Source organism: Ascidia mentula, chromosome 9, assembly GCF_947561715.1.
Source record: "Ascidia mentula chromosome 9, kaAscMent1.1, whole genome shotgun sequence".
NCBI classification, from domain to species: domain Eukaryota; kingdom Metazoa; phylum Chordata; class Ascidiacea; order Phlebobranchia; family Ascidiidae; genus Ascidia; species Ascidia mentula.
The window spans coordinates 15,047,829-15,066,088 of record NC_138574.1 but is presented as its reverse complement, the minus strand read 5'-3'; the positions used below and the strand labels follow the sequence as shown (position 1 = coordinate 15,066,088).

The 18,260-nt window shown below is 38.2% G+C and overlaps 3 protein-coding genes across 3 annotated transcripts; 2 read left to right on the top strand and 1 right to left on the bottom strand.

The window, feature by feature from the left end:
• Window positions 1–1,630: 1,630 nt before the first annotated feature.
• LOC145913607 (G-protein coupled receptor 84-like) lies at window positions 1,631–10,314 on the top strand. The gene is made up of 9 exons (XM_083001326.1): window positions 1,631–1,719; window positions 3,687–3,887; window positions 6,108–6,230; window positions 6,869–7,070; window positions 7,278–7,409; window positions 7,763–7,893; window positions 8,039–8,123; window positions 9,410–9,543; window positions 10,020–10,314. Exons 1-9 carry the CDS (start codon window positions 1,661–1,663, stop codon window positions 10,186–10,188), a joined length of 1,236 nt encoding a protein of 411 aa, XP_082857452.1. The 5' UTR covers window positions 1,631–1,660; the 3' UTR covers window positions 10,189–10,314.
• Window positions 10,315–10,572: 258 nt separating this feature from the next.
• LOC145913608 (pre-mRNA-splicing factor ATP-dependent RNA helicase DHX16-like) lies at window positions 10,573–13,147 on the top strand. The gene is made up of 6 exons (XM_083001327.1): window positions 10,573–10,678; window positions 11,180–11,371; window positions 11,672–11,834; window positions 12,082–12,243; window positions 12,544–12,713; window positions 13,011–13,147. Exons 1-6 carry the CDS (start codon window positions 10,611–10,613, stop codon window positions 13,138–13,140), a joined length of 885 nt encoding a protein of 294 aa, XP_082857453.1. The 5' UTR covers window positions 10,573–10,610; the 3' UTR covers window positions 13,141–13,147.
• On the bottom strand, window positions 12,767–16,922 carry LOC145913606 (cilia- and flagella-associated protein 157-like). Its single transcript, XM_083001325.1, has 10 exons — window positions 16,677–16,922; window positions 16,377–16,545; window positions 15,999–16,133; window positions 15,631–15,752; window positions 15,264–15,426; window positions 14,957–15,061; window positions 14,617–14,762; window positions 14,276–14,402; window positions 13,860–14,003; window positions 12,767–13,426 (listed from the first exon to the last, which is right to left on the bottom strand). The coding sequence occupies exons 1-10, from the start codon at window positions 16,853–16,855 to the stop codon at window positions 13,145–13,147; spliced, it is 1,572 nt and encodes a 523-aa protein (XP_082857451.1). The 5' UTR covers window positions 16,856–16,922; the 3' UTR covers window positions 12,767–13,144.
• Window positions 16,923–18,260: the final 1,338 nt, after the last annotated feature.

Below are 18,260 nucleotides of genomic sequence, written 5' to 3'. Positions count from 1 at the left end.
ACTTGGGCCAACAATTTATAATTACAACTGGTATCTTTTCTTCCGTTCGCGGTAAATTTAGGTAATTGCTGGCTTCTGGTTTTTACCTACCGGGTTTGAATTGGTGACAAGACGAGGTTTGGAGTCGGGTATTTCTTAAGTGTCTGCCACCAGTTTTAACTGTAGAACAAACATGTCAAGGGCAACTTTGTGATCTGCAATTTACCGCAACGCTGAAAAAACGTAGAAAAAAGTTAACCTTACTCTGAGAAAAGGGTGTCGAAACACCATGCGCCTTGCGTTGTAAGTGCAGGAGTTGGCTGCGGTCGATTTGCAGTGAGGAAGTCTTTGTGTTAAACTGGCCGCTCTTGCGGTTTGTGGCATGCCTGACATATTGCCTTGTTAGGGGTCCTTTTTGGTCTTCAAGTAAAATGTTCGTTGGATTGTCCTATTAGAAACAGTTACTGGAGCCTGTGTAGATTCTCTAATCGATTAAACGCTTTATCCGAAGCCCGCGATAAACACTAAGCATTGAGCTCACGTTTACAAAACGTGAAAGTCGCATGAAAGCAAAGTTGGACACAGTAGAGGAAGTTGTAACTTATGCTGTGTACAGATAAACTTGCTCAGATAAGCGAGGCTCGGGTAAATCTGCTTAACGCGTGATTTGTTGTACCTCATCTCCGTTCAATTCCGCTATCTTCGAAACTGGCGGAGAATCTCAGGCATGTTTTAAATCCGCCTCTTTAAGCCATCGTTGTTTATTCCCAAACAGAACGTCGTTTGAATTGATTTGAGATAACTATGGGTAACTAGAAATAACATCGGATTTGAGACATTTCATCGTTTAACTTGGATTGATTGACAGATTGCAACCTAGCCAGATTAAAATAATAAAGCATTGTTTTACGTTCGATTACGAGAAAACGCGCGAGCAAAATAATAATGACAAGTTTGTAAATGCTCGCACAGAGTTTGGAATGCAGCAGATTGCCGGGTGTGTTAAGACCACTGCTTGCCTCCTATAACCTTTCACGAGCACACGCGTCCTTCCTCACTTTGGCGTTAGCGGTTTGGACGCCTTTTTTTATTGTTGTCAGTTCTAGAATAGCGCAGACCTTCTCTCGCATACCGAAGACGAGGCAGCTATCTGTGGAAGTGTTGACAAGGTTTTGTTTTGTAATCTATCCGTGGATTTTGTTGCAGAGTAGTTAACAACAATGAAAGTTGCAGCAAGTTCTGAAGTAAATTCTGTGTACATCCGTTTGTTTACATTTGATTATGATATTGCACATAGTTGTGGTAGAACGTTCAGTAAGTTGCGGCTGAAAGTTATTCCACAACTACGTACAATGTCATAATTAAATTTATGAACCATTTTATGTTTCTACATACGTTATTTTTATAAGGTTCACAGGCTTCGCAGCCAAGACATTCCTTTTTTTTTTATATTTAGACTTAATAATTGCCAAGCGTTTTGGTAGTAGTGGTGGAACGTTCACACATTGTTTAAATCGTAAACAAATCGTAACAAAAACATGTTTTTTATTGGCCTGATTTCCCAGGAAAGCAAATGATGTTTTCCAGTTTTTGTTTGCTCGCTATAAATCTGTTTGGTTCCGTCAAGTTTTAATCAACTATGGGTATTTTCAGGAATTTGTATTAATAATTTTTATGAATCATGAACGAATCGGCCACTGATGCGAGTTTACAGATCAACTCAGATGTTCAAAGTTTCCGGTAAGTTTTGTTGTGGGGTTTTCCTTTGACTTCCGAGCACTGCTAAACATACCAGGAAGTCAACCTGCATTCGGATTAGGTGCTCCCTGGCTATTAAGTGTTCAAACTTTACGTGGAAGCTGCAAATTTATTCATCAACATATTAACGTATAGCGGTTATTGTTGTAGTTTTACCGGGAATTCCGGCTACAATAAATATCATGTGTAAGATTCAAGTGATCTCAGCATATGGTGACAAAGTATTTGCTGCAGTTTCGTATGAGTGGGCACCATTTTCTCACTGATTTTATCGCAAGTTCACTCTGTATATTGACCGACTTAATGGGACTCAACAATTCGCAAAGCCCCAATTTCAAACTACCCTCAGGGTAATTCGCAATATTACGTTTCAACCTTAACCGTCGACGCAGTATACCACCTTGCCTCTGTTACAAAACCTTTTACCCCAAGTAACGAGGAAAGGTATTTGCGATGTTTTCTGTCAATGGGAATATGGCGTAATATTTTTTGTTCAACAACACATTTTTGTTCACCTTCTTAAATCCTTTTGTTCTTTTCTCATGACCTTGTCTGTCAAGTCGCTCATTTTGACTAGATTTTAAAATATTTTATCTAAGCTCCATTTGACTTACAAAGAAAACATTCGTCCGTGCCCGCCGTTGTCACGTTCAGCAAACAAACCAAATCCTGTCTTGCTTAAAAACATTCCGCCACCATGAAATATAGTATATGTGAAATTACAAGAGAAATCATAGGGGATTCGATGCGCCGATAACACTTGGAGTTGTTTACCGTGAAGATTAAACGATGTCAACTATTTCGCGTGGATTTCGCGTGGCTTGTCTCCAAATTCTTATAATTTTGTTTATGATGAATTACTCTGGTATACAATGGACAGCGTGCATTATCCCGTCACAATGGGCTCGAGTTTATGGAGTTACACAAAATATGTAGAACACAAAGTAATTGTAAGATATTGGCAGGCAAATATTGGGGCTTCACAGATCGATTTGCTGGACTCGCCAAACCAATTATAATATACGCACATCCTGCGTTGCATCGAATATATTTGGTTGTTCTGGTTGCCAAGCAACAACGAATCACGCTATGCCATGATTTTGTGTCATGTTTCCGCCAAGAAAATGCAGCTTGCAATATCCCGTGCCATTGTAATGCGAACACATTTTCATTTTGGGCGTTGAACATTTTTACTCCCGTTGCAGCCAAGGAAATATGTTATATTTTTTCGTGGTATTTGGTTGATTTATTTAATCTGGTTGTGTGTGTTTATTGATTAATTTGCAAAAAGTCTCATTAAATTGTCATGATTGAATAAATACAAAGTTTCTGTATTTTGTTACGTAACAATAGATGGTTGTTACGTCAGCAATGTGCCTGCGAAAAAATGCCGTCTTGCAAATGTAATGACTGCGTTGACTTGCTGTGTGGTAGGGGTTTGCTTTTCAAAGCATTCTTGCATCTGATGTGGTTATAATAAGGCAAGTCTTGCTTAAGACTTGAAATGCCAAGCTCTAAGGTAGTAGTGATAAAACCTGTCAGAATTGTATGGTTTTGATGTTGCTAATAATGTATCTTGCATCTTTCATAATATGCACAGCTCTATTACATTGGACCTGTGGTCGCCAACCTTTTAAACGATGTGTGTCAGTTTACGAATATGTCGAAATGTTGACAGCTTTGCGTGCCACATGCCAACATATTTTCATGACCACACACACCATGGAATATGTTTAATTTCTAGATTTAAAAGTTAGATTTCTGCTTGAGGTCGAAACATCGATCAGGCAGACAGCTCAGTGATGTTTAAGATTTAATAAGTTTTGGAACATGAACTCGTAAATCACAGGGCGTGCCAAAAATAATCACCTCGCATGCCAGGGTTTAAATATATAATTTGTTGTCAAATGAAATTCAATAATAATTCGATAATATCGATATCGTTCTAGATTCCTTGGCATCGGTATCGGAGTTTGTTCGATAATTATCGGGACATCAGGTAACCTGCTTACTATCATGTCCGTACTGAGGAACGCTCACCTGAGAAGAAGCAGCTTCAACATGTTCATCGTGAACCTCAGTATCATAGATCTACTCACAGCTCTCGTGATGATGCCTTTCAACGTCATGGGATATTCGCTCATGAGATGGTGAGTTTCGTGATAATCTATTCACATGAATCGAGACCTTAATGAATAATTGTCACCACAGACAGTTTGTTGTCATAGCAACAGAGCAGCTTTTGCGGCAAATGTTGATATTTTCGAGAAATTATTGAACCAAAGTTTGTTATTGTGAACAATACTGAGCAGCATATATGTCCTTAACCTCGGTCAAGCCAGTCCAGTCCAGTAGATGTTGTGCGCGCTCTCATATATGGAGATATGGGCAGACATATTTGTTGTCACGTAAACAATATCTCACGTATTAGCTGGTTTTTACAATACAATATTTCATCAAAACTCCACAGTTTGAACTTGCTTGGCCGCCACGAACGTCTGGTTTTCCAAAACATGTTCATCTGTAAGGAGAACCGCCCGTCTGTGTTTGGTCAGCTAACAACTGTTTGAATTGGCCAAACTGCGTTCACTGACCTTGTTGTTAGTGTAACGGTAATTAAGACGCCGGCATTGAAGTTTGTTGCACCAAAACAACTTGTAAATCCCTAAGAACTTCTGCCTGCGCCCAGGGAACCCGCCGTTAGATTGTTGGAATTTACACAATTTTCGCGGTTCAATTTTAGTGCGTTGGTTTAGGTTTATCTGCAGTCGGGATCTCAGGTCGTGTGTGCAAGACTGTAGTTGCAAACTTCTTATCTGATCTGATCTAAACCCGATTCCGGCCACAATTTCAAGAGTGGATTAACTTTTAATATTCCCTAATTCCGTGTAGTTTATAAACAAACTATGATATTTTGATTGCGCTTTTTTCAATTAGTTATGGCAAGTTTACAGTGTAATTTCTACAAGTTTTAGGGCTTTGTTTATTTTCCAAACGTTGTTTTTTTTCTCATTATAATAGTGAAATAATTGCAATCTTCTCATTATATTTGTGTGAAACAGCCGAAACCTTTAATGGAAAATAAGAAACAAAAACAATTTGAAACACGGGTTTTCAGATATCTGCAGTTACAACAGTAGTTAATTTGATGTTTAAAGAAAGCCATACTTTTTATTCGTAATTTACCGTACCATGGAAGGGCAAAACAACTGTTTTTGTCCAATTTGTCCACGGTAAACTTTCCAGGAACCACATCCTCGTATGACGTAACGAAGAACTGGACACGAAAACCCCGCAAGTCTTATCAGTCACGAATGGATTCGCCTCATTTATAAAGATTTGCCACCTCTTGTAGGAAGTCAGACTCATTCCTTGACATAAACTGTGATAAGGAGAATATTTTCCCGCAAACCGACAGCCTATGGTGGATACTGTTTTTGATGACTCACATTTTCTTTCATAAAACCGCAACAAAACAACACTCTCTAAAACCACGTGTAGAAACACAAGGTTACATCTGTTACGTCATAGATGGGTGTTGTTTACGAAACAAGGAATGAAACTTTTACAAACCAATTAATTCACACACGTGTTTATGGGAGAAATGGATTGTTTAATCCAGCCTTCTTCTTCTTGCGCATTATGACGTATAAGTAGTTGCGTCATCAAAATTGCAACGAGGCAGCAAAGTTGATCACGTGGTTTTGGTGTGATTAGTTTCATGAAAGATTTTCTACATCATAAAAATTCGCAGAAATGTCGAAAATAATGTTTTAGGACTTTCTTAACTCACTGGAACTTCTGGTTGACGGTGATTTCCCTGGTTGTAATTTCACTTTGCACACAATCCCAACTTGGTGTATTGAAAGCTTCCCAACGTCTGTCTGTTGTAACAGTAAGGAATTGTTCTCCCTCAGTTCCAGGAACTTGCGTTGTTTGACGGTATTTTCGCGTGAATGTCAATTAACACAATCGGGAGGCAACATTTTGTCCTACAATAAACCATGTCGTTTTACATGAGTAGGATACAGCCGTGAAACAGATTCTGAAAAGATAACACCGTTTGTGGCTGCTGCTGGTTTTAATGTGGAAAATACAGCCGAATATTTTTTTAATCATCAACGCCATTGCGCAATTTCCTGCTTTCCGAATTACCTGGTATTAAAATCCTATATTGATTTACAATCGCTTTTGATTTTCCGTCACAACTGTAAACACCCGATAATCCAGCAGGTATATGATTAGTTGCAGTTCCACCCAATACCTTGTGGAGTGATGAAAACCGCAGTGTTTTTATATCTGCCTTGAGATCCACCGCCAGTCGCTGATTGGATCACAAACCGACAATAACACCTGTGTATATCTTGCAGGCCATTCAGTGAGAAAGCGTGCATTCTCCAAGCCTTCTTCTACTTTTCATGCGGTTACACTTCTGTTGTTTGCCTAATCTCCATCACACTCAACAGGTTCCTGGGGATCGTGTTTCCCGACAGGTTTGTGAACACTAATTAGGGGTTGGGACGGGGGGCAAACCACAGCCCCCCTAAGTAGGCGGTATCACCTTCAACGTAACTGTGGCGGTTTTCGTCGCGATGCAGTTCCCAGAACCAAGTAATGATCCCACTGTATTACATTGCAAGGTGTGATCATAATAAGGTGTCATGATAAGATTTTGTCCCAAAATGTAATTTATAATCGTATGTTGTTGCTTTATTTAAAAGAATAATTTTAAACGCATTATTTTCTTATAATTCTAATAAACTTGTAAAACATTGTGTTTTGAGTATGGAGATTTTCCTAATACTGCATTCCTACGTCGCAGTTGGGTAAAATTTTCATTACCCCCCATACGAAAAGTCAACGTCCAAATGTTAGTCCTGTATTTACGTCACTGGGTCGAATCACAAAGTCTGGTTTAAAAACAACCTTGTGTACTTGGGAGATTCCACCGCATTCCTCAAGTATTTGATGATTTATTTAACCGCGCTTTTATCAGCGCAACTTCGGCTTGTTTTTGTACGACCGTGTGCAGCTCCCTGATCGTTATTGGCTCATCTGCTTGTACACAATTTATTGTTTTCTCCTTAAAAATTACTCACCTGATGATTTTCTTTATGTTGTGACGTCACAGATACACTTTGTTCTTCACCGAGAATATGGTGAGGATTTGGATCTTTTTCTCATGGCTCATCGCTCCCGCCTTCCTCCTCCCTTTCTTCGTCTCCTCCCTCATCAACTCCGTGAGAGGAGACCAACTCATCACTGGGTGGCGCTCCGACCAGTTCCTCTGCACGTTCGTATCGATGCCGTCCAACTGGGTTCAATATATGCAGGTAAGGTTATATGTCTTGTGCTGCTGTTGCTGCCAGGCTTGCTGCAATTTACAATAGAACTGATCATCCGGCAAAAATTAACGTAGTTTATTTCCCAGAAGTTTTGTCTGCCATACAGCGAGACTTCATTAGGGTTTAACATCGCAATTCATACGTATAATACAACATAAAAAGTCGGTGTTCCCGAACCATTGTCATGTTCCCCAGGTTGTCCGATTCCTCTTTCAGTTCTTTCCATCCATTATGATGTCAGTGAGTTACGCTGTTATGGTTTATTACGTACACAAAAGTAACAGAAGAATGGACGCGAACAGTCCTCCCGATTACATTCTCTATCAGGTAAACAGTAAGAACTTGAAATTGTGTTTGTGTGATTTTTAATGCATGGTCGACAATGGTTTACAAGAATTATCACCAAACAGTTGAAGCATAACAATAGTTCTTCACGGTTGATTGATTTTATGTCGGTGTTTTTCTCGCTTCGGGGAAACCCCCATTTAAATCCCAAAATAATCGTTACTAATATCTCGAATTCGCAAATACTGTTATCATCACAAGATTCAATCATCCACTGTCCATTTATATCTCAAAAAGTCTCGTCTATATCCAACTCAATCATGAAATCATTCGTCCCAATTTTGCGACAAACATGTTTTCTTCCTTGCAAGGTTTTGTGTTAATTTTTGTTCCAGCAACGAATGCGAAAAAAATTAAGCAGCGCGACCGTGGTTCATTGTGGAGACGATTGTCGAACTGACTGTGATTGTTCCGTAATAATGAAAGAGAATATATCAATGACAAGCGAAAATAACGAGAAACCAAAGTGAGTTCTTTCAAAAATTTAAAAACAAAACAAATTACAACAAGACTTTATGTAACTCCTTATATGATGATGATCGTGTTACGACGCCACCAAGTGTTTATCGCCCAACAAACAATTCCAGTTTATTTGTTAACATTTCCATCAGATTATCTCGAAGTCAGAGCGGACTCAGTAGAATTTCGTTGGGATTTTTGAGAGCTGCATCCACAGATGTTGAAAATGAGAACTCGGTAAGTGACAACGAAAATATTCAAACATTGAATTTTACCCGAGAAAATCTTTAACGTAATCTCGTTGCGAAAGTCAAGCAAATTGTGTTACACAAATCAAAATAGAATCATGTTTGTTTTGCGCAAAAGACTGCAACGTAACTGAACTATACATGCAAACATTAAATAACATTGGCACCGATAAAACCATAAGGTTATCGAGTCAGGCGCCCATGTAAAGGTGATTTCCTCATGGAGAATTACATTCTGTCGTAGGATCGCCGGATTTAAAACTTCTTCTGATAGTTGTTTTATCAATTTTGCTGCATAAAATGTTTCATTCGTCTGCATGGATTGCTTTTATAGCAAACTTAACTTTAAATGGGCAACAACGCGTATAGTGATGTGTAACTGGTGCAATAATATTCTACTTGTACTTGACTTTGCACATTCTTGTTTAATGTAATCATAACCAAAGTTGTTTTCAACCAAAAGTGTGAGTTAGTTTGTGATTGTTGCGACACAACCGGCCCACAACACACCATTGTCTGGTAACAATGAAAGACAAATTATTTTCTGAATAGTAAACGTCCCAAAAAGCTGCCCTGTGGCTAGAAGTGTTGTCAGGTCTGTTCGCAAAACAATCAAGTCTCGACGAGCTCGACAGTGATGCGCTTACGGCTGAAATGTTGAAGCAAAATATGAGCAAGTGGGTTTATAGTAAAAACCCAACTGTTGTGAATTCCCAAGTAATTATCAGGGGTAACACTTGACTTTCCACAATCTCAAACTCCTGCACTCGTATCAGTTTTGTGTTAAACTAAAAACAACAACATTTTAACCTGGCTGTGCAGATGAAAGCTGCATTCCTTTGTACGAACGTAAGTGGCGAACGGCGTATGTTGTGTTCACATGCACTGACCTTTAACCACCAAGTGCAAGTATGCGTGCCATATCCAACCATTACAGACATAACATGACAACGGGGATACCAGTAGCGATATTACTGGGGTTTAATTTGTGAAGCAAAGCTTTGGTTTTATTGATGCTGATGGTTAAAAGACAGATCCAAATGTTTCAATTTTAGTTACTGTGTTTGTGTATCATTATGTTTGGTCGTTTGTTAATTGGTAGAGAAGTCTGCAAATTCCACAATTAGTTAAAGTTGTGTTTTTTCTCTTGAAATTCATTTTGTAAAGTTTGTTTATTTCAATCCTATGCCAAATCGTTCGACGCATCAGATAACTTTATCACGTTTTTTTACTCCACCTCCCGCAACGTTTGACACTTTCACCGATCCGTCACAGGTTACCAAGCTCCCAGCCCACGTACAGCGTCGTCATGACAACGAGAACCACCTCGTGTACGTCAGCATCATAATCTGCCTCGTGTTCACCTTGCTCTTCCTGCCGAGCGTGGTGTTGAACCTGATACCTGGAAAGTGAGTGGGGATATATGAATTGTATACAGCAGTGTTTCTCAAACTTTTATTGTAAACCTAAAGAGCTGTATGATTTGAAAACTCCAACTCAATTGGCAAAAAGTTATGGCGGGTTTCTCTTGCAAGTATAGAACATCAATGGACGAGGCTGATGTAACAACGCGAGTCTCTCAAACTTTAATTTACACTCACAAAGTAAAATATAAGTGCATACAACCTGATATCATTGGTCACATAACAAGTTGATCACTGAATGCTGAGCTGTCCATTTATTTTCCAGAGCCCCGTTTTTAATAGAAATCGCCCCCTGGGGTGCTGGAACCCACTTTGAGAACCACTGATGTACAAATAGTTCCACACATATGATTATTTTTTCTGATTTTAAAAGTTTTTCTGATTTTAAAAGTGTGAAAATATGTATGTTTTGGTTTAAGTTAACAATTTGTCGCCATGACAACCACTTATTAATATTTCAGCCAAAAGTTCGATCCCCGCTTCCACATGATGGCGTCCAACATCACGTGGTTGAACTGTTGCATGAATCCCTTTGTCTATGTTTTCTTCCACAAGGGAATGAGGAAAGAATACAAGAAATTAATCAAACTTTTACGGAACAAAATAAGGGACGCTCTCAAGATCACGTGACTCCCCCAAAACATGTTTGTTTTAAATTTATGCAGATCTTTTGTGATTGTTGTTGTTGTTCCTGCGTTTTGTTCCTTAATATTTCTTTAAAACCGTGCAAGTGTTCATTTTTTTTTACTTCTTGTAAACAACCACCATCCGCCTCCAGCGCGTTCAAACCGAAATAAATCTTATTTGTTGTTTCTTTAAGCAGACTTTGGTGACACAAAAATCATTGATGTTTACTAGGGCGAGGTAGCAGATATTTATGTGAGAAAAACAGTTTTCCCAGAGGTTTGAGTGTGAATGGCAAACAGAAGTTTGAGGTTTCAGAAACCTAAGCAGGTGGGTTCGATGTTTGCGCTATTGTGACACCTTGTGGATGAAAAAGAATAAAGTTGCAAGCAACAGGAGTTTCAACTTCAAGTTACTTTCTATTTCCCATGAAAATGTCGTCCTTACCGTTCTGTGAAAGAACTAATCTGGCCAACGTCGTGCTTATGTTGAAAAGGTTATTCTGGGGGAATGATATTATGTGTGGGGAAGTGGTCGCAATATAATGTGTTATATGGTTTTCTGTGGAAGATTTTCGTTTAACTAAAAACAGATTTCGACGACCGATAACTCTAGATCCACGTGTGTCTCTTTCAATCTCTGATATGACTCCATTTGAGGGCAATCTCAATAAAGAAAATAGCAATAATGTTCAAAAACAAACATATTTAACACTTCCGGCGAACTTGACTGTAGGTATTTCAAGCTTGTTAGAAACCATATAATGACGTGTGATTTGCTTCATGTGAATTAAAGGATCAAAATATTTCTACCCACTATTTTGGCCCCAATATTTTGTTTCAGTTTTGTGCTAAAGAATGACTTTGGCTCATTGCATGGTAAAGGTTGCCGACCTCTGAACTAAATAATATGTTCACGTTGTAGAATAATTCTTGAAGAATTTTGGGCACAGAACTCAGTATCCAAATCTTACCTCAAAACCTTCCCTTCATTCCAGTCTTGGAATCAACGATCTCATCCACTTTGACTTTATGGACCCTCCTCCCCATGAAACCCTGGTTCTTGCCCTGGAACAACTTTACGCCCTTGGTTCTCTCAACCACCTCGGGGAACTCACTAAACTTGGGAGGAGGATGGCTGAGTTTCCGGCCGACCCGATGCTTTCCAAAGCAATTCTTGCTTCAGAAAAGTAAGAAAATCTTGGCATTAATTTCATTGAACTTTGTGTTTTATTTATGTAAATCTGACATAGAATCTTGTGCGATCCCATAAGTAAAGAAAGCTCAAGAATTAAGCATTAGCCCAGGCTGTGATGCCTGTAAACCTAATGATTTTGATACGATAGCTGTGATCGCCAACTAAGGACCTGCGCAGTGGGGCGATCCTGACAAGCATGCCATTGCATTGAACATTACTGCGCTGAATTGTAGCTAATGTGGCAAAACAGATTTATTTATTTTTTCTTCAGCCTTGCATATGTTTTGTTTAGATACAAATGTTCAGACGAGATGCTGACGATCGTAGCAATGTTGTCAGTGAACAGTTCAATATTTTACCGACCCAAAGATAAGATGGTTCACGCTGACAATGCAAGGATGAACTTTTTTCTTCCTGGTGGTGATCATCTTACTTTGATGAACGTTTATAACCAGGTAAAAAATTTCTGCTGTTTTGTCTTCTGATCTGTGGGTGACTGACTTGATAACCTTTGTTTGTATCAATGTCCATGGCATTTTATTTCTTGTGTTTATAGTTAAGCTGCATTGTATTTTTTTAGTGCAAAATACAAATGATTTGATCTGCTAATTTTAATCTAATTTTACTGTTTTTTTTCCCTTTTTTTATTATTTTAAGACCAAATGATTAATGTATTCATAAACATGGGTCAAATCATCACAGTGGGCAGGGACGGATTTCTCGATTCAGTGGTGTTTTGAAAATTTCATCCAACACCGATCGATGAAACGAGCTCGAGATGTAAGAGATCAGTTAGCCGGACTGATGGAAAGAGTTGAAATCGAACCCACGTCGAATCCGGGGGACACCGAAGCCATCAGGAAGGTTTGATTTAGAATGTTGTTATGTTCGTGAAACTGTGCTTGTACAATTGCTTGGATGATGTGATTTTGTTAAGTGTGGATATATTTTGGGGGAACACAAGAGCGATAATAATTAGCTAGACAACAGTGTAGACTGTTTTGACCTTAAAGTACTACAGTCACCAGCTGCAGGGATCAAACTCTATAGATTGAAACAGGGTGCACAGCTGTTTGCAGTACTGAAAGTAATATTGGTCAATAGTTACTGACTTTTCGGTTTCCATTAATTTATTTTAATATTTGCTCGTTGTTATTTTTTCAGGCGATCACTGCTGGCTTCTTTTACCACACAGCACGACTGACCAAGTCAGGATACAGGACAGTAAAGCAACAACAAACTGTTCACATTCACCCTAACAGTAGTTTGTTCGAGGAACAACCGAGGTGGATCGTCTACCACGAGCTTGTCTTCACCACTAAGGAATTCATGAGGTTAGTTATATGATGTGCATGTTAAGCTGTGTTATGGCATATAAGCTAAGCATTACTTGAATGCAACTTAGCTTAAATCCCGTAAGCCCAGCCACAGTTGTTTTACAAACAATTATCACTGTAAAAAGGACTTATTTTGCGAAGTGTCTCTGGATTTAACTATACAAGGTCGTGCATGACTGAGCTTCAACACATTTACTTGTGAAAGTGTAAATACAACAAACCAATATGCACACATAAAGCACAGTGCAAGTGGATAACATAAACAAACAAACAATTACCCACATGTTTTTCCAGACAAGCGATCGAAATTGAAAGTAGTTGGTTACTTGAAGTTGCCCCCCATTATTATAAAAACAAAGAAATTGAACAAGAATCTAAAAAAATGCCTCGGAAACAAGGAAAGTCTGCACAAGAACTCGGTTGACTCGTTATGATGTGTGTTGCATCACAATGGCTGGGAGTTTGTCCAACTTCTGTAGAGCGTTCGGGGTCAACTTTCCGACTGCCATGGATGGTTTCATTCCCACCCTGGTGGTGTGCGACAGTGTGGACACCTTGCTGGCGAACGTGGCCTGCTTTGAGGTTAGTTTTCGAGGTCGCGGAACCAGACCAAGGTCACCCAGATTGTAATGTGGAAATTCTTTTGATGGAATTTGGCTACTGTCTGATTTTGGAACATCTTTCACCATGGAAAGTGGGGCCATCAGCGTCTGATCAAAAATATTGTGAAGATTTTTATTTGCCTTCCTCAATAAAAATGATGAAAACGTTTTGGCGTTTTTTTAAGACTGATAGAAAAGTTTATAAAATTTTAACTGGTTGAGCAGCACATGTATTTATTTGACTGGGAAATGCTTTATGATAATTCTGAATATGAAAGACAAATCTGTAAGTCTGATGGTAAGCATGGGCAAGGCAAATGTTTCAAACACTACACTGGAAATGCTAAAAAAAATCTAGATTTGTAATTGTAAAATTTTGTGAATGGAGTTTTTTAGCATATTGTCATCGACTTCATTTTGGGAATCCCTGATCGTTACCGAGAGTAAAAAAAAGTCTTAAAATAGTTTGCATGGATTAATTAGATTCGATGGTTGGGGGTAATCTTATGTTGTTTCAAATTCAACTTATTTGTGTTCAAACCTTGGGTGGTTGCTGGAAGAACTCAGATGGAGGTGGGGCTTTCCCTAGTAGAGCTGCAGAATTCAGGATCAACAACAACCGTTCGATCATTGTTTGACGTTTTGCCTTCGTTTCAATTTCATCTTCAGCTGCTTCTGTTGAAACCTGTGAACACAACATATCAGTGAGTTCATGGAACAACCATGGTTAAATTTTTTTGTGTCTGATTTCAGATCAACTTTCTTTATGGTGTTTTTTATCATTAGCTAAATTGTTAGGTTATCATTCTACTCAAAATACCAAATAAATTTGATAACTTCAGTTTTATCCGCACAAAAAGAACGTAAACGCACATTAACAATAAATAGGAAAGCTAAAATAGCATGGGATAGATATAACCAGAAGGGTTATGGAGTCATTCAAAATGTTCTAATAACCTGTTGCAAGGTGAATGCTGTTGCAGCCAGAATATCTTCCAATCGCTCTTTTCCATCAGTAAGTGTGTTTCGTTCTTCTGTCATCACCTTCAAAGATTGCTTTGTTTGTTTTAAGTCCTCTTCCAGCCTGTGCAGAATAAAGTTGATTTCTTTAACTCCAATAATTTAGTTACTTTCACATCAAGTGTGACATAGAATCAACAATGGGTCAACTGTGAAGTTGCTTTCACTTAAAATCACCAAAAACACATTTAGTTTGAAACATGTTTCCTTATTCTGATTGCAAGAATACCAAGTGACAAGCTTTACGAATGCACCTGTATGAAACCCCCCTAACTCACATCTCAAGCCTTTCAGTGAGTTGTTCATTCTCCTGTCGGATCATCGTCGATTCCTCCTCAAGTTGGATATATTCCTGTTCTCTGGACTCGAGATCTTCCAGGTTCAGTTCTTGCTGGCGAGCTCGGGCTGTTATCATTTTCAACACCTGAATATATGTTTATTTATTATAGGTAACAATTCCATCTCAACAGTAGAGCATAAAAATAGCACAAAAGACATAGAATTCAGCAACAGACTTTTGAGTAGTGTTATTCTGTACAATTGTGCATCTAATATAAAAGTTGTACAAGCACACAATTAACCCGCAATATAAATTGCCATGTTGACAAGAAAACAAACCTTGAGGTTGCTGTGATTTTTCTTGGCTAATTCTTCCTGGTTTGCTTCCAACAATTCAATTTGTAATCTCTGCTTCTTGTCCTTTTCCCTCAACTCATCATTTTCCTAAGGAGAAAAACAAATAGTAAAAAAGTCAGTGTTATTTTGTTGCAATCTTAATAAACGCATTATAGTTTAACTGAAACATCCTAGCAATTAACATTTACCCCAACTATTTCATCAAACAAGACTGTGATTGTCATTAACATTAAAGAACAGATTTTCAAAACCATAGGAAGGGTGAATGTTAATTTAATCACTTTCTTACTTGCACAAGTTCTTTTGTCTTTTCCGACATCTTGGTCAGTTGTGCATTTATTGAAACATTTTCTCGTATGTTCCTTTTGGTGGTGTCGGCCATTTGCTTGTTTGAAACTTTGCGAAACTCGGCTGCAACAGTGTTCACTCGAAGGACCATTTCCTTTTTCAGTCTGTCAAGTAGTTTACATAGTTAATACATAAGCAAAGTGGAGCCAATAATATGAATTCTGAGCTGCACAATGTGGTTATCTATCTGTCTGCAACTCACAGAATTGTGAATAAATGTTCAGCATATTATTTTCACAACAAGTTTCAAGATACTCAAAACAACAAGTTTATTATTGCAATCACAACTAGCTTTCAGAGGTGTTTACCTGTCTTTATCCACGACTGCCTTTCTTTCCAGGTTGTAGATTATTTCACTGTGATTTTTCTCCTGCTGTTGCAATTTCTCCTCCATGTCCTCAAACTTTTTCATCAAATCTTCTTTTTGAACCTGTCACAAAATTTAGAGAAGTTTTAAATCCTGTAGGTTTTCATTTGACATAATTTATTACAACCTGGAAATAATTCTCTAAAAAATTGCAAATCAATTCAACAATAAAATAGCATTGACCTGATACAACTTTACAGGTTATTGATTAAGGTGTTTATATGATAATGATTTCTTCCCAGAGAATCACTGTCTGCTGTGAGTTTTTTTATGGACTTAATTTATTTGTGGAAGTTTTATCAAAATCACCTTAAACTCCTCAAGTGATGCCAACTTCCCACCAAGAATCATATTTTCTGATGTCAGTTGATCCCGCACTTCTTGAAATTCACGTTTCAATTGAGTCAGTTGACTTTCGTAATTCTCCTTCTCTGTGTCTTTGGCCTACAAAGTTGTAAAAGCAACAAAAATAATAACTGAAATCTTTTGCCACATTTAATTTTATTTAAATTTTTCAAGAATTTTGTATAAAATTCAGACTAAATATATCAAAAAGGTGGACAATAAAGACTTTAATACAAGAGCTGTCGTAACTTTGTAACCAAATCTTAGTTGGCCATAGAGATAAAAGCAGAGAGCAACATTCCATAATAATTTCATACTTTATTGAGCCACTGATATCATCACCTGCTGCAAGCCAACGAGTTTGTCGTTCAGGTCAGATATTTCATCCTGACGTTGTTCCAGGGACTTCTTCAAAAAGTCAACAATTTCTTTCCGATCTTGTACCAACTGTTTGTGTTTTTCCTCATACTCAGCATTGGAAATGCTCAACTCATCGCATTTTGACTGATATCTGTTGTAAAAGCATTTAAATTTTAAACAATAAAATATAAAGTAAAGCAAACACCATCAACACAAGCTTATGCAAAAAAATCATACTTTTTATATTTTGCAAAAACGTTATCCAAATTGTTTGGAATATACCTTGAAAGTCGTTGTTCCAAATCTTTAACTTGAATGAGGAAAAATTCTTTGCTGAGTTCGTTTAACTCCTTTCCTTTACCCGATCCTCCCCTCTCTCCTGCATTTGATCCCTCCTCATCTTTCCCACTCTTCTTTCCTCCCTTCTTCCCTTTCTTACCACCTTTCTTTTTAGGGGGCATGCTTTGAAATTATTTACATGCCAACAACAGAAACTGCTGCTAAATAAGTTTAAAACAGTTTTTAGGTACAACTAAAAAATCAGAACATTCGATTTAGAATTCTGCAGACATTAAAATCGCAATCTTATTCACTGTTGCGCCGGGAATTAAAAAAATAATTTCAATGATTACAAATTCACAATAAAAAAAAAACAAATGCAATGCACCAGCTTTAGGCTGGCGTCCATCTTGCCACAGTGGCGGTTGCCATGGTTATTTTATTCCTGAAGATGGCGCTAATGCGCTAAATTAAAAGATAATTTTCGTCTTAAAGCAAAGATTTCTATGTAATTGCCATTTAAATGTATGGCAGAATAGCAAACTAATCTGGATCTGGTTTGAACCAAGACTGACCATCGCGCACCGTATCACAATTGGTATTTCCATGCAATTTAGAGACATGCAGAGAGCTCAGTTGATGTTTCATGTTTAATAATGCCTTGTTTGGCGAAATACATTTTTCTGTGTTAAACATCAACTGATATGTCTGCATAATTGTTGTCTCGAACTTACGTACAATAACAATTGCAAATCATTCGCCATTTATTTTGAAAGGTGATATTTGGCTTGTGGGTTTTCTATTAGGGAAAGTATTGTGGCATTGCGTATGTGTGCTAAACAGACAATTACACGCCACGAAACCCAAGACAACCCACAAAGCATTCACCCATGTAGGTAGCCAAGTAGTCTAAACAAATACCACGTGATAATTCAACCCGGAGCCTCGATCCAGCCCGTTGTTAACATGGGTCACTGCAAAATCGTGTCTGGTTATTTGGGGAAATTGCATCACCGTATATTCTCGTTTTGCCTAAAAAAGTGAAATGCAGACGAACCATGGGCGTTTTATTGGAGATGCCCCAGACTTGTTGGAACGAACGTAAAAGAACAGAAGCCTTATATGTTGCTACAAGATTGTCAACGAGTCGATCTGATGAACTTTGGTCGAGCGTGTAAATTCCCACGTTGTATAAAATCTCCCAAGACAGACTGGGTACAAAGTGTTCGGTATCTCTGCTACTTGCGCCAACAATTTATAATTACAACTGGTATCTTTTCTTCCGTTCGCGGTAAATTTAGGTAATTGCTGGCTTCTGGTTTTTACCTACCGGGTTTGAATTGGTGACAAGACGAGGTTTGGAGGCGGGTATTTCTTAAGTGTCTGCCACCAGTTTTAACTGTAGAACAAACATGTCAAGGGCAACTTTGTGATCTGCAATTCACCACAACGCTGAAAAAACGTAGATTGTTTAAAAAAAGTTAACCTTACTGGGATGAAGAAAAGGGTAGAATTACTCCAATTGGCGAAACACAATGCGCCCTGCGCTGTAAGTGCAGGAGTTGGTTGCGGTCGATTTGCAGTGAG